General features: G+C 54.2%; 1 protein-coding gene across 2 annotated transcripts in view; it reads left to right on the top strand.

Moving 5' to 3' along the window:
- Nucleotides 1–25,587, top strand: part of LOC140455158 (ribosomal protein S6 kinase alpha-5-like) — an 85,261-nt gene extending 59,674 nt beyond the window's left edge. For both annotated transcript variants that reach the window (XM_072549857.1, XM_072549856.1), the window contains exons 12-17: nucleotides 10,223–10,316; nucleotides 15,102–15,272; nucleotides 18,578–18,769; nucleotides 20,266–20,425; nucleotides 21,321–21,484; nucleotides 25,236–25,587. In XM_072549857.1, the coding sequence (XP_072405958.1) occupies nucleotides 10,223–10,316; nucleotides 15,102–15,272; nucleotides 18,578–18,769; nucleotides 20,266–20,425; nucleotides 21,321–21,484; nucleotides 25,236–25,448 (994 nt within the window). In that variant the 3' untranslated portion in view covers nucleotides 25,449–25,587. The remainder of the gene's footprint in view (nucleotides 1–10,222; nucleotides 10,317–15,101; nucleotides 15,273–18,577; nucleotides 18,770–20,265; nucleotides 20,426–21,320; nucleotides 21,485–25,235) is intronic.
- The last annotated feature ends 548 nt before the right edge of the window (nucleotides 25,588–26,135 follow it).

Below are 26,135 nucleotides of genomic sequence, written 5' to 3'. Positions count from 1 at the left end.
CTGTAGCCCCCTCCATCCCTCTGTATCTCTGTAACCCCCCCCTCCACCCCTCTGTATCTCTGTAACCCCCCTCCACCCCTCTGTATCTCTGTAACCCCCCTCCACCCCTCTGTATCTCTGTAACCCCCCTCCACCCCTCTGTATCTCTGTAACCCCCCTCCATCCCTCTGTATCTCTGTAATCCCCTCCATCCCTCTGTATCTCTGTAACCCCCCCTCCACCCCTCTGTATCTCTGTAACCCCCCTCCATCCCTCTGTATCTCTGTAACCCCCCCCACCCCTCTGTATCTCTGTAACCCCCTCCATCCCTCTGTATCTCTGTAACCCCCCTCCACCCCTCTGTATCTCTGTAACCCCCATCCACCCCTCTGTATCTCTGTAACCCCCCCTCCTTCCCTCTGTATCTCTGTAACCCCCTTCCACCCCTCTGTATCTCTGTAACCCCCCTCCACCCCTCTGTATCTCTGTAACCCCCCTCCATCCCTCTGTATCTCTGTAACCCCCCCTCCATCCCTCTGTATCTCTGTAACCCCCTCCATCCCTCTGTATCTCTGTAACCCCCCTCCACCACTCTGTATCTCTGTAACCCCCCCATCCACCCCTCTGTATCACTGTAGCCCCCTCCATCCCTCTGTATCTCTGTAACCCCCCTCCACCCCTCTGTATCTCTGAAACCCCCGCCCACCCCTCTGTATCTCTGTAACCCCCCCCCCACCCCTCTGTATCTCTGTAACCCCCCTCCTTCCGTCTGTATCTCTGTAACCCCCCCTCCACCCCTCTGTATCTCTGTAACCCCCCCTCCACCCCTCTGTATCTCTGTAAACCCCCCCTCCACCCCTCTGTATCTCTGTAACCCCCCTCCACCCCTCTGTATCTCTGTAACCCCCCCTCCATCCCTCTGTATCTCTGTAACCCCCATCCACCCCTCTGTATCTCTGTAACCCCCCTCCACCCCTCTGTATCTCTGTAACCCCCCTCCTTCCCTCTGTATCTCTGTAACCCCCATCCACCCCTCTGTATCTCTGTAACCCCCCTCCACCCCTCTGTATCTCTGTAACCCCCCCTCCATCCCTCTGTATCTCTGTAACCCCCATCCACCCCTCTGTATCTCTGTAACCCCCCTCCACCCCTCTGTATCTCTGTAACCCCCCTCCACCCCTCTGTATCTCTGTAACCCCCCTCCACCCCTCTGTATCTCTGTAACCCCCCTCCACCCCTCTGTATCTCTGTAACCCCCATCCATCCCTCTGTATCTCTGTAACCCCCCTCCACCCCTCTGTATCTCTGTAACCCCCCTCCACCCCTCTGTATCTCTGTAATCCCCCTCCACCCCTCTGTATCGCTGTAGCCCCCTCCTTCCCTCTGTATCTCTGTAACCTCCCTCCACCCCTCTGTATCTCTGTAACCCCCCCCACCCCTCTGTATCTCTGTAACCCCCCCATCCCTCTGTATCTCTGTAACCCCCCCCCACCCCTCTGTATCTCTGTAACCTCCCTCCACCCCTCTGTATCTCTGTAACCTCCCTCCACCCCTCTGTATCTCTGTAACCCCCCCCCACCCCTCTGTATCTCTGTAACCCCCCTCCTTCCCTCTGTATCTCTGTAACCCCCATCCACCCCTCTGTATCTCTGTAACCCCCCCCCATCCCTCTGTATCTCTGTAACCCCCCCCACCACTCTGTATCTCTGTAACCCCCCCCCACCCCTCTGTATCTCTGTAACCCCCCCTCCATCCCTCTGTATCTCTGTAACCCCCCCTCCACCCCTCTGTATCTCTGTAAACCCCCCCCCCCACCCCTCTGTATCTCTGTAACCCCCCCTCCATCCCTCTGTATCTCTGTAACCCCCCCCCACCCCTCTGTATCTCTGTAACCCCCCTCCAACCCTCTGTATCTCTGTAACCCCCATCCACCCCTCTGTATCTCTGTAACCCCCCTCCATCCCTCTGTATCTCTGTAACCCCCCTCCACCCCTCTGTATCTCTGTAACCCCCCTCCATCCCTCTGTATCTCTGTAACCCCCATCCACCCCTCTGTATCTCTGTAACCCCCATCCACCCCTCTGTATCTCTGTAACCCCCCTCCATCCCTCGGTATCTCTGTAACCCCCCCTCCTTCCCTCTGTATCTCTGTAACCCCCTCCACCCCTCTGTATCTCTGTAACACCCCCTCCATTCCTCTGTATCTCTGTAACCCCCCCCCCACCCCTCTGTATCTCTGTAAACCCCCCCACCCCCCTGTATCTCTGTAACCCCCCCTTCCACCCCTCTGTATCTCTGTAACACCCCCTCCATTCCTCTGTATCTCTGTAACCCCCCTCCATCCCTCTGTATCTCTGTAACCCCCCTCCACCCCTCTGTATCTCTGTAACCCCTCTCCACCCCCCTGTATCTGTGTAACCCCCTTCCACCCCTCTGTATCTCTGTAACCCCCCTCCATCCCTCTGTATCTCTGTAACCCCCCCCACCCCTCTGTATCTCTGTAACCCCCTTCCACCCCTCTGTATCTCTGTAACCCCCCTCCACCCCTCTGTATCTCTGTAACCCCCCCTCCATCCCTCTGTATCTCTGTAACCTCCCTCCACCCCTCTGTATCTCTGTAACCCCCCTCCACCCCTCTGTATCTCTGTAACCCCCCTCCACCCCTCTGTATCTCTGTAACCCCCCTCCACCCCTCTGTATCTCTGTAACCCCCCTCCATCCCTCTGTATCTCTGTAACCCCCCCTCCATCCCTCTGTATCTCTGGAACCCCCCTCCATCCCTCTGTATCTCTGTAACCCCCCATCCACCCCTCTGTATCTCTGTAATCCCCTCCACCCCTCTGTATCACTGTAGCCCCCCCTCCACCCCTCTGTATCTCTGTAACCCCCCTCCACCCCTCTGTATCTCTGTAACCCCCCTCCATCCCTCTGTATCTCTGTAACCCCCCTCCACCCCTCTGTATCTCTGTAATCCCCCTCCACCCCCCTGTATCTCTGTAACCCCCTCCATCCCTCTGTATCTCTGTAACCCCCCTCCACCCCTCTGTATCTCTGTAATCCCCCTCCACCCCCCTGTATCTCTGTAACCCCCTCCACCCCTCTGTATCTCTGTAACCCCCCTCCACCCCTCTGTATCTCTGTAACCCCCCTCCATCCCTCTGTATCTCTGTAACCCCCCTCCACCACTCTGTATCTCTGTAATCCCCCTCCACCCCCCTGTATCTCTGTAACCCCCTCCATCCCTCTGTATCTCTGTAACCCCCCTCCACCCCTCTGTATCTCTGTAATCCCCCTCCACCCCCCTGTATCTCTGTAACCCCCTCCATCCCTCTGTATCTCTGTAACCCCCCTCCACCCCTCTGTATCTCTGTAATCCCCCTCCACCCCCCTGTATCTCTGTAACCCCCTCCACCCCTCTGTATCTCTGTAACCCCCCTCCATCCCTCTGTATCTATGTAACCCCCCCCACCCCTCTGTATCTCTGTAACCCCCCCTCCACCCCTCTGTATCACTGTAGCCCCCCCTCCACCCCTCTGTATCTCTGTAATCCCCCTCCACCCCCCTGTATCTCTGTAACCCCCTCCATCCCTCTGTATCTCTGTAACCCCCCTCCACCCCTCTGTATCTCTGTAACCCCCTTCCATCCCTCTGTATCTCTGTAACCCCCCTCCACCCCTCTGTATCTCTGTAACCCCCTTCCATCCCTCTGTATCTCTGTAACACCCCCTCCATCCCTCTGTATCTCTGTAACCCCCCTCCATCCCTCTGTATCTCTGTAACACCCCCTCCATCCCTCTGTATCTCTGTAACCCCCCTCCACCCCTCTGTATCTCTGTAACCCCCCTCCACCCCTCTGTATCTCTGTAACCCCCCTCCACCCCTCTGTATCTCTGTAATCCCCCCTCCACCCCTCTGTATCTCTGTAACCCCCCTCCACCCCTCTGTATCTCTGTAATCCCCCTCCACCCCTCTGTATCTCAGTAACCCCCCTCCACCCCTCTGTATCTCTGTAACCCCCCCCTCCTTCCCTCTGTATCTCTGTAACCCCCCTCCACCCCTCTGTATCTCTGTAACCCCCCTCCACCCCTCTGTATCTCTGTAACCCCCCCTCCACCCCTCTGTATCTCTGTAACCCCCCTCCACCCCCCTGTATCTCTGTAACCCCCCCCTCCACCCCTCTGTATCTCTGTAACCCCCCCCACCCCTCCGTATCTCTGTAACCCCCCTCCATCCCTCTGTATCTCTGTAACCCCCCTCCATCCCTCTGTATCTCTGTAACCCCCCCCTCCATCCCTCTGTATCTCTGTAACCCCCTTCCATCCCTCTGTATCTCTGTAACCCCCCTCCATCCCTCTGTATCTCTGTAACCCCCCCCACCCCTCTGTATCTCTGTAACCCCCCCACACCCCTCTGTATCTCTGTAACCCCCCTCCACCCCTCTGTATCTCTGTAACCCCCCTCCATCCCTCTGTATCTCTGTAACCCCCCCTCCATCCCTCTGTATCTCTGTAACCCCCCCTCCATCCCTCTGTATCTCTGTAACCCCCCTCCATCCCTCTGTATCTCTGTAACCTCCCTCCACCCCTCTGTATCTCTGTAACCCCCCATCCACCCCTCTGTATCTCTGTAACCCCCCTCCACCCCTCTGTATCTCTGTAACACCCCCTCCATCCCTCTGTATCTCTGTAACCCCCCTCCACCCCTCTGTATCTCTGTAACCCCCCCTCCTTCCCTCTGTATCTCTGTAACCCCCCTCCACCCCTCTGTATCTCTGTAACCCCCCTCCACCCCTCTTTATCTCTGTAACCCCCCTCCTTCCCTCTGTATCTCTGTAACCCCCCTCCACCCCTCTGTATCTCTGTAACCCCCCTCCACCCCTCTGTATCTCTGTAACCCCCCTCCACCCCTCTGTATCTCTGTAACCCCCCTCCTTCCCTCTGTATCTCTGTAACCCCCCTCCACCCCTCTGTATCTCTGTAACCCCCCATCCACCCCTCTGTATCTCTGTAAACCCCCCCCCACCCCTCTGTATCTCTGTAACCCCCCCCACCCCTCTGTATCACTGTAGCCCCCTCCATCCCTCTGTATCTCTGTAACCCCCCCTCCATCCCTCTGTATCTCTGTAACCCCCCCTCCATCCCTCTGTATCTCTGTAACCCCCTCCACCCCTCTGTATCTCTGTAACCCCCCCTCCACCCCTCTGTATCTCTGTAACCCCCCTCCACCCCTCTGTATCTCTGTAACCCCCCCCCCCACCCCTCTGTATCTCTGTAACCCCCCTCCACCCCTCTGTATCACTGTAGCCCCCTCCATCCCTCTGTATCTATGTAACCCCCCCCACCCCTCTGTATCTCTGTAACCCCCCCTCCACCCCTCTGTATGACTGTAGCCCCCTCCATCCCTCTGTATCTCTGTAACCCCCCCTCCGCCCCTCTGTATCTCTGTAACCCCCCCCTCCACCCCTCTGTATCTCTGTAACCCCCCTCCACCCCTCTGTATCTCTGTAACCCCCTCCATCCCTCTGTATCTCTGTAACCCCCCCTCCACCCCTCTGTATCTCTGTAACCCCCCCTTCACCCCTCTGTATCTCTGTAACCCCCCCTTCACCCCTCTGTATCTCTGTAACCCCCCCCATCCCTCTGTATCTCTGTAACCCCCCTCCACCCCTCTGTATCTCTGTAACCCCCCTCCATCCCTCTGTATCTCTGTAACCCCCCTCCACCCCTCTGTATGACTGTAGCCCCCTCCATCCCTCTGTATCTCTGTAACCCCCCCCTCCACCCCTCTGTATCTCTGTAACCCCCCTCCACCCCTCTGTATCTCTGTAACCCCCCTCCACCCCTCTGTATCTCTGTAACCCCCCTCCACCCCTCTGTATCTCTGTAACCCCCCTCCATCCCTCTGTATCTCTGTAATCCCCTCCATCCCTCTGTATCTCTGTAACCCCCCCTCCACCCCTCTGTATCTCTGTAACCCCCCTCCATCCCTCTGTATCTCTGTAACCCCCCCCACCCCTCTGTATCTCTGTAACCCCCTCCATCCCTCTGTATCTCTGTAACCCCCCTCCACCCCTCTGTATCTCTGTAACCCCCATCCACCCCTCTGTATCTCTGTAACCCCCCCTCCTTCCCTCTGTATCTCTGTAACCCCCTTCCACCCCTCTGTATCTCTGTAACCCCCCTCCACCCCTCTGTATCTCTGTAACCCCCCTCCATCCCTCTGTATCTCTGTAACCCCCCCTCCATCCCTCTGTATCTCTGTAACCCCCTCCATCCCTCTGTATCTCTGTAACCCCCCTCCACCACTCTGTATCTCTGTAACCCCCCCATCCACCCCTCTGTATCACTGTAGCCCCCTCCATCCCTCTGTATCTCTGTAACCCCCCCCCACCCCTCTGTATCTCTGTAACCCCCTTCCACCCCTCTGTATCTCTGTAACCCCCCTCCACCCCTCTGTATCTCTGTAACCCCCCCTCCATCCCTCTGTATCTCTGTAACCCCCCCTCCTTCCCTCTGTATCTCTGTAACCCCCCTCCACCCCTCTGTATCTCTGTAACCCCCCTCCACCCCTCTGTATCTCTGTAACCCCCCTCCACCCCTCTGTATCTCTGTAACCCCCCCTCCACCCCTCTGTATCACTGTAGCCCCCTCCATCCCTCTGTATCTCTGTAACCCCCCCTCCTTCCCTCTGTATCTCTGTAACCCCCCTCCACCCCTCTGTATCTCTGTAACCCCCTACACCCCTCTGTATCTCTGTAACCCCCTACACCCCTCTGTATCTCTGTAACCCCCCTCCACCCCTCTGTATCTCTGTAACCCCCCTCCACCCCTCTGTATCTCTGTAGCCCCCTCCTTCCCTCTGTATCTCTGTAACCCACCTCCACCCCTCTGTATCTCTGTAACCCCCCCCCACCCCTCTGTATCTCTGTAACCCCCCTCCTTCCCTCTGTATCTCTGTAACCCCCATCCACCCCTCTGTATCTCTGTAACCCCCCTCCACCCCTCTGTATCTCTGTAGCCCCCTCCTTCCCTCTGTATCTCTGTAACCCCCCTCCACCCCTCTGTATCTCTGTAACCCCCCCTCCACCCCTCTGTATCTCTGTAAACCCCCCCCCTCCTTCCCTCTGTATCTCTGTAACCCCCCCTCCACCCCTCTGTATCTCTGTAACCCCCCTCCACCCCTCTGTATCTCTGTAACCCCCTACACCCCTCTGTATCTCTGTAACCCCCCCCCACCCCTCTGTATCTCTGTAACCCCCCTCCACCCCTCTGTATCTCTGTAACCCCCCCCACCCCTCAGTATCTCTGTAACCCCCCTCCACCCCTCTGTATCTCTGTAACCCCCCTCCTTCCCTCTGTATCTCTGTAACCCCCCTCCTTCCCTCTGTATCTCTGTAACCCCCTTCCACCCCTCTGTATCTCTGTAACCCCCCCCCACCCCTCTGTATCTCTGTAACCCCCCTCCACCCCCCTGTATCTCTGTAACCCCCCTCCACCCCTCTGTATCTCTGTAACCCCCCCCCACCCCTCTGTATCTCTGTAACCCCCCTCCACCCCCCTGTATCTCTGTAACCCCCCTCCACCCCTCTGTATCTCTGTAACCCCCCTCCATCCCTCTGTATCTCTGTAACCCCCCCTCCATCCCTCTGTATCTCTGTAACCCCCCTCCACCCCTCTGTATCTCTGTAACCCCCCTCCACCCCCCTGTATCTCTGTAACCTCCCTCCACCCCTCTGTATCTCTGTAACCCCCCCCCCACCCCTCTGTATCTCTGTAACCCCCCTCCACCCCTCTGTATCTCTGTAACCCCCCTCCACCCCTCTGTATCTCTGTAACCCCCGCCCACCCCTCTGTATCTCTGTAACCCCCCCCCCCACCCCTCTGTATCTCTGTAACCCCCCTCCTTCCCTCTGTATCTCTGTAACCCCCCCTCCACCCCTCTGTATCTCTGTAACCCCCCCCTCCACCCCTCTGTATCTCTGTAACCCCCCCCTCCACCCCTCTGTATCTCTGTAACCCCCCTTCACCCCTCTGTATCTCTGTAACCCCCCCTCCATCCCTCTGTATCTCTGTAACCCCCATCCACCCCTCTGTATCTCTGTAACCCCCCTCCACCCCTCTGTATCTCTGTAACCCCCCTCCACCCCTCTGTATCTCTGTAACCCCCCTCCACCCCTCTGTATCTCTGTAACCCCCCTCCACCCCTCTGTATCTCTGTAACCCCCCCTCCATCCCTCTGTATCTCTGTAACCCCCATCCACCCCTCTGTATCTCTGTAACCCCCCTCCACCCCTCTGTATCTCTGTAACCCCCCTCCACCCCTCTGTATCTCTGTAACCCCCCTCCACCCCTCTGTATCTCTGTAACCCCCCTCCACCCCTCTGTATCTCTGTTTCCCCCCCTCCACCCCTCTGTATCGCTGTAGCCCCCTCCTTCCCTCTGTATCTCTGTAACCTCCCTCCACCCCTCTGTATCTCTGTAACCCCCCCCACCCCTCTGTATCTCTGTAACCCCCCCATCCCTCTGTATCTCTGTAACCCCCCCCCACCCCTCTGTATCTCTGTAACCTCCCTCCACCCCTCTGTATCTCTGTAACCTCCCTCCACCCCTCTGTATCTCTGTAACCCCCCCCCACCCCTCTGTATCTCTGTAACCCCCCTCCTTCCCTCTGTATCTCTGTAACCCCCATCCACCCCTCTGTATCTCTGTAACCCCCCCCCATCCCTCTGTATCTCTGTAACCCCCCCCACCACTCTGTATCTCTGTAACCCCCCCCCACCCCTCTGTATCTCTGTAACCCCCCCTCCATCCCTCTGTATCTCTGTAACCCCCCTCCATCCCTCTGTATCTCTGTAAACCCCCCCCCCACCCCTCTGTATCTCTGTAACCCCCCCTCCATCCCTCTGTATCTCTGTAACCCCCCCCCCACCCCTCTGTATCTCTGTAACCCCCCTCCAACCCTCTGTGTCTCTGTAACCCCCATCCACCCCTCTGTATCTCTGTAACCCCCCTCCATCCCTCTGTATCTCTGTAACCCCCCTCCACCCCTCTGTATCTCTGTAACCCCCCTCCATCCCTCTGTATCTCTGTAACCCCCATCCACCCCTCTGTATCTCTGTAACCCCCCCCTTCACCCCTCTGTATCTCTGTAACCCCCATCCACCCCTCTGTATCTCTGTAACCCCCCTCCATCCCTCTGTATCTCTGTAACCCCCCCTCCATCCCTCTGTATCTCTGTAACCCCCCTCCACCCCTCTGTATCTCTGTAACCCCCCCTCCATCCCTCTGTATCTCTGTAACCCCCCTTCCATCCCTCTGTATCTCTGTAACCCCCCTCCACCCCTCTGTATCTCTGTAACCCCCATCCATCCCTCTGTATCTCTGTAACCCCCCCCCACCCCTCTGTATCTCTGTAACCCCCTTCCACCCCTCTGTATCTCTGTAACCCCCCTCCACCCCTCTGTATCTCTGTAACCCCCCTCCATCCCTCTGTATTCCTGTAACCCCCCCCTCCACGCCTCTGTATCACTGTAACCCCCTCCCACACCTCCCTGTCTCTGTAACCCCCTCCAGCCTCTACACACCCTCCCTATCTCTGTAACCCCCTCCAGCCCCTACATCCCCTCCCTATCTCTGTCACCCCCTCCCTATCTCTGTCACCCCCTCCAGCCCCTACACCCCCTCCCTATCTCTGTCACCCCCTCCAGCCCCCTACACCCCCTCCCTATCTCTGTCACCCCCTCCAGCCCCTACACCCCCTCCCTATCTCTGTAACCCCCTCCAGCCCCTACACCCCCTCCCTATATCTGTAACCCCCTCCAGCCCCCTACACCCCCTCCCTATCTCTGTCACCCCCTCCAGCCCCTACACCCCCTCCCTATCTCTGTCACCCCCTCCAGCCCCCTACACCCCCTCCCTATCTCTGTAACCCCCTCCAGCCCCTACACCCCCTCCCTGTTTGTGAAGAGAGAAACAGAGTTAACATTCCGAGTCCAGTGTCCCTTCCTGATTGAGTCCGATCTCCTCATTCAGCACCTTATTGGAGTCAACTCGGTTTCTCTCCGTAGGTGCTGCCAGACCCACTGGATTTCTCCAGTGATCTCTCTCTCTCTCTCTTTGTTCATGTGTTTTGCGGTGGCTGGGAGGGAGGTTGATTCGGACAACTGTGTGTTCTCCGACACCTTCCCCCGGCCTCTCTCAGGCTCCGTCGGGATCTGATCCGGTTTTCCTGTCTGATTCCCCAGGATGGAGAGTCACATCCAGCGGGAAGTGGGAGCTCTCAGGCTGTGCGAGGGTCACCCGAACATTGTCAAACTTCACGAGGTCTTCCAAGACCAGGTGAGTGGGTGCGAGGGGCAAGCCCCCTCCCAGAACCCTGCCACCACCCCTCGCCATCCCGTACCCACCTCCCACTCCTCTGCATCCGCATTCTCCCAATTGCTCACACGTGCCGACCCTGCCCCCCCCCCCCCACAAACACTCCCGACTACAGCCCACCACACACCCTCAATACGCTGTGGAATTGAAGGGGTTCAGAAAAGGAGGTGGCCAGGGTTAGAGCTGTAGGGAGAGGCTGGACAGGCTGGGGCTGGTTTCCCTGTACTCATTGGAAGTTAGATAATCCTTTATTGGTCAGAGTATTGAGTACAGGAGTTGGGAGCAGTAACATTGACGTTTCGGGCAAAAGCCCTTCATCTGGAATACAGGCAGACAGTCTGAACACTCTGCCTGTATTCCTGATGAAGGGCTTTTGCCCGAAATGTCGATTTTCCTGCTCCTCGGATGCTGCCTGACCTGCTGCACTTTTCCAGAAACACTAATCCAGAATCTGGTTTCCAGCATCTGCAGTCATTGTTTTTACCTACAGGAGTTGGGAGGTCATGTTGCGGCTGTACAGGACATTGGTTGGAATATTGCGTGCAATTCTGGTCTCCTTCCTATCGCAAGGATGTTGTGAAACTTGAAAGGGTTCAGAAAAGATTTACGAGGGTGTTGCCAGGGTTGGAGGATCTGAGCTACAGGGAGAGGCTGAACAGGCTGGGGCTGTTTTCCCTGGAGCGTCAGAGGCTGAGGGGTGACCTTATAGAGGTTTACAAAATCATGAGGGGCGTGGATAGGGTAAATAGACAAGGTCTTTTCCCTGGGGTGGGGAAGTCCAGAACTAGAGGGGCATAGGTTTAGGGTGAGAGGGGAAAGATATAAAAGAGACCTCAAGGGCAACTTTTTCACGCAGAGGGTGGTACGTGTATGGAATGGGCTGCCAGAGGAAGTGGTGGAGGCTGGTATAATTGCAACATTTAAGAGGCAATTGGATGGGTATATGAATAGGAAGGGTTTGGAGGGATATGGGCCGGGTGCTGGTAGGTGGGACTAGATTGGGTTTGGAAAACTGGTCGGCATGGACGGGTTGGACCGAAGGGTCTGTTTCCATGCTGTACATCTCTATGACTCATTCCCACAATGTAATGCACACATGAAATAACACATGTGAAAAACACACATAAAACACATGATATAACACACACAAAAGGAGGCAATGGTGAAATAACACACGATTAACACACATATGTGTGGAATGCTCTGCCCCAGAGGGCAGTGGAGGCCCAGTCTCTGGATTCATTTAAGAAAGAGTTGGATAGAGCTCTCAATGATAGTGGAATCAAGGGTTATGGAGATAAGGCAGGAAGAGGATACTGATTAAGGATGATCAGCCATGATCATATTGAATGGTGGTGCAGGCACGAAGGGCTGAATGGCCTACTCCTGCACCTATTGTCTATTGTCATATCAAATTACACACGCAAAACAGACGAGAAACACAGAAGAAACTGTGTCAAACCGACACAGGTGAAATAACACACAGGCATGTATATAAACATGCTAACATACACACACACATTCCATCACACCACTCCACCGTCACTTCTCCCCATCCACCACTAGAGGACAGGAGATGGCCTAGTGGTATTATCACTGGCCTGTTAATCCAGGTTCAAATCCTGCCATGGCAGATGGTGGAATTTGAATTCAATAAATATCTGGAATTATGGATTAATGACCATGTATCAATTTGTGGGAAAACCCCATCTGGTTCACTGATGTCCTTTGAGTACTCTTTACTGCCCTCTGGGGCAACTAGGGATGGGCAGTAAATACTACCTACTCAGCGACACCTTCATCTATGAGGGAGTACAAAACGAACTCAATCTCCACACCCCTCCCACCTACCACAGCTCATCACACTCTCACTCCCCACTATTCCCAGCCCCTCACACCACACGCTCCCCCCCCCCCCACTCTCCCAGCGAATCCACAGCCTCAATGCCCTACCCCAGTCTACACACCCCACCCCTCCCTGTCCCCACTGTGTCCCAAGTGTTCCAGGCAGACTGAAGAGTCACAGCAAGGCAGGAGAACTGAATTATGTGGCTGTCTCTCTCTCTCTCTCTCTCATATTTGTATATGTGTTATGGTTCATGTGTCTGTATGTATCTTAGCATGTTTATAATCATACCTGTGTATTGTTCCAACTATGTATTATTTCACCTGTGTCGTTTTGACACAGTTTCATGTGTGTTTCTCGTGTGTTTTGCATGTGTAATTTAATATGTGCATTAATCGTGTGTTATTTCACCATTGCCTCCTTTTGTGTGTGTTATATCATGTGTTTTATGTATGTTTTTCACATGTGTCATTGCATATGTGCATTACATTGTGTGTGTTATTTCATGTGCACTATCATGTATATTTTTCATGTGTGTGTATGTTGTATCACGTGTGTTATTTTGTGTGCATATTATTGCATGTGTTATTTCATATGCATGTTTTGATGTGTTATAGAACATGCATTATTTCATATGCGTGTTTTCACATGTGTTATAGAACATGCGTTATTTCATATGCGTGTTTTCACATGTGTTATAGAACATGCGTTATTTCATATGCGTGTTTTCACATGTTATAGAACATGCATTATTTCATATGCGTGTTTTCACATGTGTTATAGAACATGCGTTATTTCATGTGCGTGTTTTCACATGTGTTATAGAACATGCATTATTTCATATGTGTGTTTTCACGTTATAGAACATGCGTTATTTCATATGCGTGTTTTCACATGTTATAGAACATGCATTATTTCATATGCGTGTTTTCACATGTTATAGAACATGCGTTATTTCATATGCGTGTTTTCACATGTGTTATAGAACATGCATTATTTCATATGTGTGTTTTCACGTTATAGAACATGCGTTATTTCATATGTGTGTTTTCACATGTTATAGAACATGCATTATTTCATATGTGTGTTTTCACATGTTATAGAACATGCATTATTTCATATGTGTGTTTTCACATGTTATAGAACATGCGTTATTTCATATGCGTGTTTTCACATGTTATAGAACATGCGTTATTTCATATGCGTGTTTTCACATGTTATAGAACATGCGTTATTTCATATGCATGTTTTCACATGTGTTATAGAACATGCGTTATTTCATGTGCGTGTTTTCACATGTGTTATAGAACATGCATTATTTCATGTGCGTGTTTTCACATGTGTTATAGAACATGCGTTATTTCATATGCGTGTTTTCACATGTGTTATAGAACATGCATTATTTCATATGCGTGTTTTCACATGTGTTATAGAACATGCATTATTTCATATGCGTGTTTTCACATGTGTTATAGAACATGCATTATTTCATATGCGTGTTTTCACATGTGTTATAGAACATGCATTATTTCATATGCGTGTTTTCACGTTATAGAACATGCATTATTTCATATGCGTGTTTTCACATGTGTTATAGAATATGCATTATTTCATATGCGTGTTTTCACGTTATAGAACATGCATTATTTCATATGCATGTTTTCACGTGTTATAGAACATGCGTTATTTCATGTGCGTGTTTTCACATGTGTTATAGAACATGCATTATTTCATATGCGTGTTTTCACGTTATAGAACATGCATTATTTCATATGCATGTTTTCACGTGTTATAGAACATGCATTATTTCATATGCATGTTTTCACATGTGTTATAGAACATGCGTTATTTCATGTGCGTGTTTTCACATGTGTTATAGAACATGCATTATTTCATATGCGTGTTTTCACGTTATAGAACATGCATTATTTCATATGCATGTTTTCACATGTGTTATAGAACATGCATTATTTCATATGCATGTTTTCACATGTGTTATAGAACATGCGTTATTTCATGTGCGTGTTTTCACATGTGTTATAGAACATGCATTATTTCATATGCGTGTTTTCACGTGTTATAGAACATGCATTATTTCATATGCGTGTTTTCACATGTGTTATAGAACATGCATTATTTCATATGCGTGTTTTCACGTTATAGAAAATGCATTATTTCATATGCGTGTTTTCACATGTTATAGAACATGCGTTATTTCATATGCGTGTTTTCACATGTTATAGAACATGCGTTATTTCATATGCGTGTTTTCACATGTTATAGAACATGCGTTATTTCATATGCATGTTTTCACATGTGTTATAGAACATGCGTTATTTCATGTGCGTGTTTTCACATGTGTTATAGAACATGCATTATTTCATGTGCGTGTTTTCACATGTGTTATAGAACATGCGTTATTTCATATGCGTGTTTTCACATGTTATAGAACATGCATTATTTCATATGCGTGTTTTTACATGTTATAGAACATGCGTTATTTCATATGTGTGTTTTCACATGTTATAGAACATGCATTATTTCATATGCGTGTTTTTACATGTTATAGAACATGCATTATTTCATGTGCGTGTTTTCACATGTGTTATAGAACATGCATTATTTCATATGCGTGTTTTCACATGTTATAGAACATGCATTATTTCATATGCATGTTTTCACATGTTATAGAACATGCATTATTTCATATGCGTGTTTTCACATGTTATAGAACATGCGTTATTTCATATGCATGTTTTCACATGCGTTATTTAATGTGTGCATTATGACACAACTGTGCTGTTTCATGTGTGCTTTATTCCTGTGTATTTTTAGTGTGTTAGTTTACGTGTTTGAGCTACCTCTCCTCCCCTAAGTGCTGTGTCCCTGCCCTTCCCTAGTTGCACACCTACCTGGTAATGGAGCTCCTGCGTGGGGGGGAGCTCCTTGATCGAATCCGAAAACGGAAACATTTCAGTGAGCTGGAGGCAAGTCAGATCATGAGGAGCCTGGTGTCTGGAGTCAGCCACATGCACGACACCGGGGTGGTGCACCGCGACCTGAAACCAGAGGTAAGGACGCTGCCAGCTTCATCCTTGTCCCATCTCCCCACTCCGCCCTCCCCTCGTCCCTTCAGAAACAAACCCCACTCCTCTAATAAAACAGAGGGAGGGACGGAGACAGAGACAGGCAGAGAGAGACAGACCGTGTAAGGGGTGAGTATGGGGGGGTAAGGGGTGAGTGTGGGGGGGTAAGGGGTCAGTGTGGGGGGGGGTAAGGGGTCAGTGTGGGGGGTAAGGGGTCAGTGTGGGGGGGGTAAGGGGTCAGTGTGGGGGGGCTAAGGGGTCAGTGTGGGGGGGTAAGGGGTCAGTGTGGGGGGGTAAGGGGTCAGTGTGGGGGGGGGGTAAGGGGTCAGTGTGGGGAGTAAGGGGTGAGTGTGGGGGGGTAAGGGGTGAGTGTGGGGGGGTAAGGGGTGAGTGTGGGGGGTAAGGGGTCAGTGTGGGGGGGGGTAAGGGGTCAGTGTGGGGGGGTAAGGGGTCAGTGTGGGGGGTAAGGGGTCAGTGTGGGGGGATAAGGGGTCAGTGTGGGGAGGGTAAGGGGTCAGTGTGGGGGGGTAAGGGGTGGGTGTGGGGGGTAAGGGGTCAGTGTGAGGGGGTAAGGGGTGAGTGTGGGGGGGTAAGGGGTGAGTGTGGGGGGTAAGGGGTGAGTGTGGGGGGTAAGGGGGTGAGTGTGGGGGGGGGTAAGGGGTGAGTGTGGGGGAGTAAGGGGTGAGTGTGGGGGGTAAGGGGTGAGTGTGGGGGGGTAAGGGGTGAGTGTGGGGGGTAAGGGGTGAGTGTGGGGGGTAAGGGGTGAGGGTAGGAGGGTAAGGGGTGAGTGTGGGGGGTAAGGGGTGAGAGTGGGGTAAGGGGTGAGTGTGGGGGGGTAAGGGGTGAGTCTGGGGAGTAAGGGGTGAGTGTGGGGGGGTAAGGGGTGAGTGTGGGGGGTAAGGGGTGCGTGTGGGGGGAAAGGGGTGAGTGTGGGGGGTAAGGGGTGAGTGTGGGGGGTAAGGGGTGAGTGTGGGGGGTAAGGGGTGAGGGTGGGGGGTAAGGGGTGAGTGTGGGGGGTAAGGGGTGAGTGTGGGGGGTAAGGGGTGAGGGTAGGAGGGTAAGGGGTGAGTGTGGGGGGTAAGGGGTGAGTGTGGGGTAAGGGGTCAGTGTGGGATAATGGGTGAGTGTGGGGGTAAGGGGTGAGTATGGGGTAAGGAGTGAGGGTGGAGGTGTAAGGGGTGTGTGTGGGGGGTAAGGGGTGAGGGTAGGGGGTACGGGGTCAGTGTAGGGTAAGGGGTGAGTATGGGGGTAAGAGGTGAGTGTGGGGATAAGGGGTCAGTGTGGGGTAAGGAGTGAGGGTGTAAGTGTAAGGGGTGAGTGTGGGGGTTAAGGGGTGAGGGTAGGGGGTAAGGGGTCAGTGTGGGGTAAGGGGTGAGGGTGGGTGTATAAGCGGTGAACGTGGGGGTAAGGGGTGAGAGTGGGGCATTAAGGGGTGAGAGTGGGGCATTAAGGGGTGAATGTGGGGGGGTAAGGGGTCAGTGAGGGGTAAGGGGTGAGGATGGGTGTGTAAGGGGTGAGTGTGGGGGGATAAGGGCTGAGGGTGGGTGTGTAAGGGGTGAGTGTGGGGGGGTAAGGGGTGAGGGTAGGGGGTAAGGGGTCAGTGTGGGGTAAGGGGTGAGTGTGTGGGGGGGTAACCTTTGATTCCTCTATTCTTGAGAGCTCTATCCAATTCTTTCTTAAATGAATCCAGAGACTGGGCCTCCACTGCCCTCTGGGGCAGAGCATTCCACACAGCCACCACTCTCTGGGTGAAGATGTTTCTCCTCATCTCTGTCCTAAATGGTCTACCCCGTATTTTTAAGCTGTGTCCTCTAGTTCGGCACTCACCCATCAGTGGAAACATGTTTCCTGCCTCTAGAGTGTCCAATCCTTTAATAATCTTATATGTCTCAATCAGATCCCCTCTGAGTCTTCTAAACTCAAGGGTATACAAACCCAGTCGCTCCTGTCTTTCAGCGTAAGGTAATCCCACCATTCCAGGGATTGACCTCGTGAACCTACGCTGCACTCCCTCAATAGCCAGAATGTCTTTCCTCAAATTTGGAGACCAGAACTGCACATAGTACTCCAGGTGTGGTCTCACCAAGGCCCTGTACAGCTGCAGAAGAACCTCTTTGCTTCTATACTCAATCCCTCTTGTTATGAAGGCCAGCATGCTATTAGCCTTCTTCACTACCTGCTGTACCTGCATGCTTACCTTCATTGACTGGTGTACAAGAACACCCAGATCTCTCTGTACTGCCCCTTTACCTAAATTGATTCCATTGAGGTAGTAATCTGCCTTCCTGTTCTTGCTACCAAAGTGGATAACCATACATTTATCCACATTAAACTGCATCTGCCATGCATCTGACCACTCACCTAACTTGTCCAGGTCACCCTGTAATCTCCTAACATCCTCCTCACATTTCACCCTGCCACCCAGCTTAGTATCATCAGCAAATTTGCTCATGTTATTACTAATACCATCTTCTATATCATTAACATATATTGTAAAAAGCTGCTGTCCCAATACTGATCCCTGCGGTACCCCACTGGTCACTGCCTGCCATTCCGAAATGGAGCCGTTTATCACTACCCTTTGTTTCCTGTCAGCCAACCAACTTTCAATCCAAGTTAGTACTTTGCCCCCAATACCATGCACCCTAATTTTGCTCACTAACCTCCTATGTGGGACTTTATCAAAAGCTTTCTGAAAGTCCAGGTACAGTACATCTACTGGATCTCCCTCGTCCATCTTCAGAGTTACATCCTCAAAAAATTCCAGAAGATTAGTCAAGCATGATTTCCCCTTCATAAATCCATGCTGACTCTGTCCTATCCTGTTACTACTATCCAGATGTGTTGTAATTTCATCCTTTATAATAGACTCCAGCATCTTTCCCACCACTGAGGTCAGACTAACTGGTCTATAATTTCCTGCTTTCTCTCTCCCATCTTTCTTAAAAAGTGGGACAACATTAGCCACCCTCCAATCCGCAGGAACTGATCCCAAATCTATCGAACTCTGGAAAATAATCACCAACGCATCCACAATTTCTAGAGCCAGGATACTGATTGAGGATGATCAGCCAAGATCATATTGAATGGTGGTGCAGGCTCGAAGGGCTGAATGGCCTACTCCTGCACCTATTGTCTGTTGTCTATTGGTAAGGGGTGAGTGTGGGGGGGTAAGGGATGCGTGTGGAGGGTGAGGGTTGGGGGGTAAAGGGTGAGGGTGGGAGGGTAAGGGGTACGGTGAGTGTGGGGAAGGGGTGAGACTCACCTCTTGACCCTGCTGTCTCCTGAAGAACCTGCTGTTTGCTGATGACAGAGAGGGTGCGCCCATCAAGATCATCGATTTTGGCTTTGCCCGCATCAAACTACCCAACAGCCAACCCCTGCAGACCCCCTGCTTCACCCTGGAGTACGCTGCCCCAGAACTTCTCCAGGACCAGGGATACGACCAGTCCTGTGACCTCTGGAGCTTGGGGGTCATCCTGGTGAGTCTGACCTTTCACCTTGCAACAACAGGCAATCATCTCACTTCCCAATCCCAGCCCCGTGTTGTCCCTGTCCCTGGGGAGTGTTTGATGGGGGGGACATTGTAGAGGGAGCTTTACTCTGTATCTAACGCCGTGTTGTCCCAGTCCCTGGGGAGTGTTTGATGGGGGACAGTGTAGAGGGAGCTTTACTCTGTATATAACCCCGTGCTGTCCCTGTCCCTGGGGAGTGTTTGATGGGGGACAGTGTAGAGTGAGCTTTACTCTGTATCTAACGTCGTGTTGTCCCTGTCCCTGGGGAGTGTTTGATGGGGGACAGTGTAGAGTGAGCTTTACTCTGTATCTAACCCCGTGCTGTCCCTATCCTGGGAGTGTTTGATGGGGGGACAGTGTAGAGAGAGCTTTACTCTGTATCTAACCCCGTGCTGTCCCTGTCCCTGGGGAGTGTTTGATGGGGGACAGTGTAGAGGGAGCTTTACTCTGTATCTAACCCCGTACTGTCCCTGTCCTGGGAGTGTTTGATGGGGGGACAGTGTAGAGGGAGCTTTACTCTGTATCTAACCCCGTGCTGTCCCTGTCCTGGGAGTGTTTGATGGGGGGACAGTGTAGAGGGAGCTTTACTCTGTATCTAACCCCGTGCTGTCCCTGTCCCTGGGGAGTGTTTGATGGGGGACAGTGTAGAGGGAGCCTTACTCTGTATCTAACCCCGTGCTGTCCCTGTCCTGGGGAGTGTTTGATGGGGGACAGTGTAGAGGGAGCTTTACTCTGTATCTAACCCCGTGCTGTCCCTGTCCCTGGGGAGTGTTTGATGGGGACAGTGTAGAGGGAGCTTTACTCTGTATCTAACCCCGTGCTGTCCCTGTCCTGGGGAGTGTTTGATGGGTAACAGTGTAGAGGGAGCTTTACTCTGTATCTAACCCCGTGCTGTCCCTGTCCCTCGGGAGTGTTTGATGGGGGACAGTGTAGAGGGAGCTTTACCCTGTATCTAACCTGTGCTGTCCCTGTCCTGGAGTGTTTGATGGGGGGACAGTGTAGAGGGAGCTTTACTCTGTATCTAACCCTGTCCTGTCCCTGTCCTGGGGAGTGTTTGATGGGAGGACAGTGTAGAGGGAGCTTTACTCTGTATCTAACCCCGTGCTGTCCCTGTCCTGGGGAGTGTTTGATGGGAGGACAGTGTAGGATACAGTCAATGATGTGCTCCTTCAGTATTGGGTCTGTGAGTGTGGGCCTGGAATCTCAGGGCTGGGTTGGAACCGTTGACCCCCTTACTCAGGAACAAGAGGTGGACCAGGTCTTCCTCTCTCAGGGCAGAACTGCGACAGATCTTTGCGGGCTCGGTCAAGGGTCACTAACAATTGGCTGCAGGTGAACCTTGACCCGGAGGTGAAAGGGAGCCTGATGTCCTCTTTGGGGGGAGGTTGGTGATAAACACCTTGGCAGAGCGAGGGTGAAGGTCTCAGCCATGATGTCTGAGTGAGCTCCTGGTCTCTCTGCAGTACACCATGCTCTCGGGACATGTCCCGTTCCAAAGCTCATCGAAAGGCATGTCATCCGCCAACGCAGCGGAGATCGTCCGCAAGATCAAAGGCGGAGATTTCACCTTCACCGGGGGGGCCTGGAAAAATGTCTCCGAGGGAGCCAAGGATATCGTTCAAGGTATGAACGTTGCGGGGGAGGGGAGGAAGCAGAGGTCAATGGGAACCAAAGTGAAGCTCACTGACAGGACGTCCCCTGACCGAGAGTGTGCAGACCCAGAACACTATTCTGTACAGTTACACAGTGAGTGACCCTTACCCTGCTGAATAAACCCTGACTCTGTACAGTTACACAGTGAGTGACCCTTACCCTGCTGAATAAACTCTGACTCTGTACAGTTACACAGTGAGTGACCCTTACCCTGCTGAATAAACCCTGACTCTGTACAGTTACACAGTGAGTGACCCTTACCCTGCTGAATAAACCCTGACTCTGTACGGTTACACAGTGAGTGACCCTTACCCTGCTGAATAAACCCTGACTCTGTACAGTTACACAGTGAGTGACCCTTACCCTGCAGAATAAACACTGACTCTGTACGGTTACACAGTGAGTGACCCTTACCCTGCTGAATAAACCCTGACTCTGTACAGTTAGACACTGAGTGACCCTTACCCTGCTGAATAAACCCTGACTCTGTACGGTTACACAGTGAGTGACCCTTACCCTACTGAATAAACACTGACTCTGTACGGTTACACAGTGAGTGACCCTTACCCTGCAGAATAAACACTGACTCTGTACGGTCACACAGTGAGTGACCCTTACCCTGCTGAATAAACCCTGACTCTGTACGGTTACACAGTGAGTGACCCTTACCCTGCTGAATAAACCCTGACTCTGTACGGTTACACAGTGAGTGACCCTTACCCTGCTGAATAAACACTGACTCTGTACGGTTACACAGTGAGTGACCCTTACCCTGCAGAATAAACACTGACTCTGTACGGTCACACAGTGAGTGACCCTTACCCTGCTGTATAAACACTGACCGTACTCTGTGATTTCTGCCCAGGTTTACTCACTGTCGACCCTTCGAAGAGGTTGAAAATGTCAGATTTACGTCATAAAGACTGGGTCCAGAATGGTAGCCAGCTGTCCTCTGCCTCTCTGATGACCCCTGACATTCTGGATTCTGCAGGAACCACAGTCAATACCTATTTCAAGGCAACATTCATGGTACGATTGGCAATCTGTCTGGGGCTGGGTCTGGGGCTGCGTGTCTCTCTGCCTGTATCTCTCTATCTATGTGTCACCCTCTCTGTGTGTCTCTCTGCCTGTATCTCTCTATCTATGTGTCTCCCTCTCTGTGTGTCTCTCTGTCTGTATCTCTCTATCTGGATGACACCCTCTGTTTGTGTCTCTCTGCCTGTATCTCTCTAACTGGGTGTCACCCTCTCTGTGTGTCTCTCTGCCTGTAACTCTCTATCTATGTGTCACCCTCTCTGTGTGTCTCTCTGCCTGTACCTCTCTGGGTTTCACTCTGTGCGTCTCTCTGTCTGTATCTCTCTATCTGGGTGTCAACCTCTGTGTGTGTCTCTGCCTGTAACTCTCTATCTATGTGTCACCCTCTCTGTGTGTCTCTCTGCCGGTATCTCTCTCTGGGTTTCACTCTGTGCGTCTCTGTCTGTGTCTCTCTATCTGGGTGTCAACCTCTGTGTGTGTCTCTCTGCCTGTAACTCTCTATCTATGTGTCACCCTCTCTGTGTGTCTCTCTGCCGGTATCTCTCTCTGGGTTTCACTCTGTGCGTCTCTGTCTGTATCTCTCTATCTGGGTGTCAACCTCTGTGTGTGTCTCTCTGCCTGTAACTCTCTATCTATGTGTCACCCTCTCTGTGTGTCTCTCTGCCTGTATCTCTCTCTGGGTTTCACTCTGTGCGTCTCTCTGTCTGTATCTCTCTATCTGGGTGACACCCTCTCTGTGTTTCTCTGTCTGTGTGCCTCTCTGTTTTGGTATCTTTCTGTCTGTGTGTCTCTCTCTGGGTATCTGTCTCTGTGTCTCTCTGTGTCTGTGTCTCTTTGCCTGTATCTCTGTGCCTGTGTCTCTCTCAGTCTGGGTGTCTCTCTGTTTCTTTGTGTCATTATGTCAGTATCTGTCTCTCGGTCTCTGTTTCTATGTTTGACTCACTGTTATTACCTTTTTCCTTGTCTGCATGTGTGTGGGTGTGTGTGGGTGTGTGTGTGGGTGTGTGTGTGTGGGGGGGTGCGTGTGTGGGTGTGTGTGGGTGTGTAGGTGAGGGTGTGGGGGGGTGCGTGTGTGGGTGGGGGTGTGTGTGTGGGGGTGTGTGTGTGGGGGTGCGTAGGGGTGTGTGTGAGGGGTGTGTGTGGGGGGTGTGTGTGAGGGGTGTGTGTGGGGGGTGTGTGTGTGGGGGTGTGTGGGTGCGTGTGTGTGAGTGTGTGTGTCGCTGTCTCGCTCTGTAGCGCTCTCTCTCTGTCCCTGCATCTCTCTTTCTGCACTCTCTCTGTCCCTCTTCTTTATCATCTCTCAATCTCCCTCTCGCTGTCTCCTTCTCTCTCCCTCCCTGTCCCAGAGCCTGGGTGTGGAGGACAGAAAGAGTTTGCTGTCGGTGCTGAGGGTGGGGAGAGTCTGTGAGGGTGGGTGTGGGGGGTGGGGAGTAGAGATGTGTGGTCTGCTGGGATGAGGGTGAACGTGGGGATGGGGAAATGGGTAAGGGTTGGGGCACAGGTGGGAGGAGTGTCTCTGTTGATTCTAATTATTCTGCCCTCTTCCTCTCTCTCACAATCTCTCTATCGTCCTCCTTCCCTCTCTCTCTGTCTCGTCCACTGTCTCTCCTTATCGTCTCAATCTCTCCTTCTCCTCCCACTCTCTCCCTCCCTCCCCTCTCTCCCCATTCCCCATCTCGTTCCCCCTCTCTCTTCACTCCTTCACCCCTCACCTCACATCCCTCCTCTCTATCTGTTGCTCTCTCCCCCTCTCCTCCCCCTCGCCCTCTCTCCCTCCCACCCCCTCTCTCCTTCCCCTTCCCTCTCCCCTTCTCCCTCCCCCCCCCACTCTCTCTATTACCCCACACCCTCTCACTCTCTCCCCCTCCCCTTCTCTCTCTTCCTCCTCCCCGTCTCCCCCACACCCTCTCCTCTCCCCCTTCTCTCTTTCTCCACCCATCACACCCTTGCCCCTCTCTCTCTCACCTCCTCTCCTTCATTCTCTCTCCCTCTCTGAGCCCCCCCTTCTCTCTCTCTTTCTCTCTCTCCCTCTCTTCCCCTCTCTCCCTCACACCCTTCCCTCTCTCTCCCCACATCCTCTCCGCCTCTCTGTCTCTCTCCCTCTCTCTGCCCTCTGTCTCCCCCCACCCCGTCTCCCTCCTCTTCCCATGTCTGTCTCCCCCCTCTCTGTCTCTCTCTCCCCCTCCCCCTCCCCCTCCCTTTCCCCATTTCTCTCTCCCACTCCCCCTCCCTTTCCCCATTTCTCTCTCCCCTCCCTCTCTGTCTCTTTCTCTCCCCCTCTCTCTCTCCCTCTCTCCTCCCCCTCCCCCTCACCCATCTCCCCCCTCTGTCTCTCTCTCTCCCTCCCCTCTCTCCCCTCTGTCTCCCCCCCCCTCCCTCTCCCCTTCTGTCTCTCTCTCTCTCTCCCCCCCTTTCTTCCTCCCTCTCCTCTCTCTCCCCCCCAATGTCTCTCTCTCCCACTCTCTCCCTCCCTCTCCCCTCTGTCTCCCTCCCACTCCCTCTCTCTCTCCCCTCTCTTTCTCCCCCTCTCTCCTCCCTCTCTCCCTTCCTGCCTCTCCCCTCTCTCCCTCTCCCTCTCCCCTCTCTCCCTCTCCCTCTCCCCTATCTCCCCCTCTCCCCCCTCTCTCCCTCTCCCTCTCCCTATCTCCCCCTCTCCCCCTCTCCCCCCTCTCCCTCCCTCTCTCCCCCCTCTCCCTCCCTCTCTCCCCCCTCCCTCTCCCCCCTCTCCCTCCCTCTCTCCCCCCTCTCCCTCCCTCTCTCCCCCCTCCCTCTCCCCTCTCTCCCCCACTCTGTCTCTCTCTCTGCCCTCTCTCCCCCCCCCGCTCTCTCCCCCATTCTGTCTCCCCCCCTCTCTCTCCCCTCCCTCCCCTCTCTCCCCCCCCTCCCCCCTCTCTCCCCCCTCTCTCCCCCCCCCTCCTCCCCCCTCTCTACCCCCCCTCCACCCCTCTCTACCCCCCCCTCCCCCCCTCCCCCCTCTCTCCTCCCCCTCCCTCCCCCCTCTCTCCCCCCTGTCCCCCCTCCCTCCCTCTCTCCACCCCCCTCCCTCCCCCCCTCTCTCCCCCCTCCTCTCTCCCCACCCCTCTCTCCCCCCTCTCTCCCTCCCTCCCCCCTCTCTCCCCCCTGTCCCCCCTCCCTCTCCCCCCCTCTCTCCACCCCCCTCCCTCCCCCCTCTCTCCCCCCTCCTCTCTCCCCCCCTCCTCTCTCCCCCCTCCCCCCTCTCTCCCCCCCCTCCTCTCTCCCCCCCTCCTCTCTCCCCCCCTCTCTCCCCCCTCTCTCCCTCCCTCCCCCCTCTCTCCCCCCTGTCCCCCCTCCCTCTCCCCCCCTCTGTCCACCCCCCTCCCTCCCCCCTCTCTCCCCCCTCCTCTCTCCCCCCCTCCTCTCTCCCCCCCTCCCCCCTCTCTCCCCCCCTCCTCTCTCCCCCCCTCCTCTCTCCCCCCCCTCCTCTCTCCCCCCCTCTCTCCCCCCTCTCTCCCTCCCTCCCCCCTCTCTCCCCCCCTGTCCCCCCTCCCTCTCCCCCCCTCTCTCCACCCCCCTCCCTCCCCCCTCTCTCCCCCCTCCTCTCTCCCCCCCTCCTCTCTCTCCCCCCCTCCTCTCTCCCCCCCCTCCTCTCTCCCCCCTCCCTCCTCTCTCCCCCCCTCCTCTCTCCCCCCCTCTCTCCCTCCCTCCCTCCCTCCCTCCCTCCCCCCTCCTCCCCCTTCCCCCCCCCCCCCCGCCTCTCCCCGGTGCCCACCCTGTCGTGCCCCAGGCCTTTAACCGGTGTAAGAGAGACGGATTTCTCCTGAAGAGTGTTGATAACGCTCCCCTGGCCAAACGCCGAAAGCTGAAAATGAGCACGGGGGTGGAGACCCGCAGCTCCAGCGACAGCTCAGCGTCCTCCACATCCTCGTCAGCGTGCGCTACCGCCCGCACCAAGGGGGCCAAACAGAAGCAACCCGACAGCCTCTCGCAGCCCTCCTAGAGGTGGGGGGTGGGGTAGTGCAGGTACCCCACCCCACCCCCCTGCCTCCTCTTCACCCACCCGCCGACAGAGACGGATGCTGCTCGACTGTGGGGGGCGTCGCGATCCCAGGTGTGACGGCCGCTGGAGGGGGGGGTGCCTGGTCATGGGGAGGGGGGGGGGGGGGAGAAAAATGCTGGGATCTTGCTGTGCCCGGAGAGGGGCGTGGGGTGGAAGACGACGTGAGGGGGAGAGGAATGGTTCCCTTGTCGAGGCGGGGGGGACAGAGAGAGAGAGAGAGAGAGAGAGAAATGGGGGAGGGGAGATGCAGGAAATGGTATCGAGATGTCTGGGGGGGGGTCACGATTCCACAACTGAATAATTGTTGCCCCCTCCCCGTTCCCCGAATCTTGCTCCTTCCCTTGGACCTGAACACCCCCCCTCCCCCCCAATCATTGAAAACCTACAAATGCACCTTGCTCCCCTCCCCTGAATATTTGCTCCTCCAGCAACTTGGGGAGGGGGATAGGGAGGGCATGACGTTGCCTCTGGGTACCTGGGCAAACACCACCCGGCTAAAACCCCACCCCACTCCGGCCCTGAGCAGTGTTGCACTTGGGTGGTTGGGGGTGGGGGGGGGGGGGTGGATGAGGTGAGCAAGAGGGTGGCGGACTGATCACTGCATACATCCCCACACCCCGCCCATGA

Source organism: Chiloscyllium punctatum, chromosome 30 (genome assembly GCF_047496795.1).
Source record: "Chiloscyllium punctatum isolate Juve2018m chromosome 30, sChiPun1.3, whole genome shotgun sequence".
In the NCBI taxonomy this organism is placed as follows: Eukaryota; Metazoa; Chordata; class Chondrichthyes; order Orectolobiformes; family Hemiscylliidae; genus Chiloscyllium; species Chiloscyllium punctatum.
The sequence above is the reverse complement of the archived record's forward strand: the minus strand, read 5'-3'. Positions and strand labels throughout refer to the sequence as shown.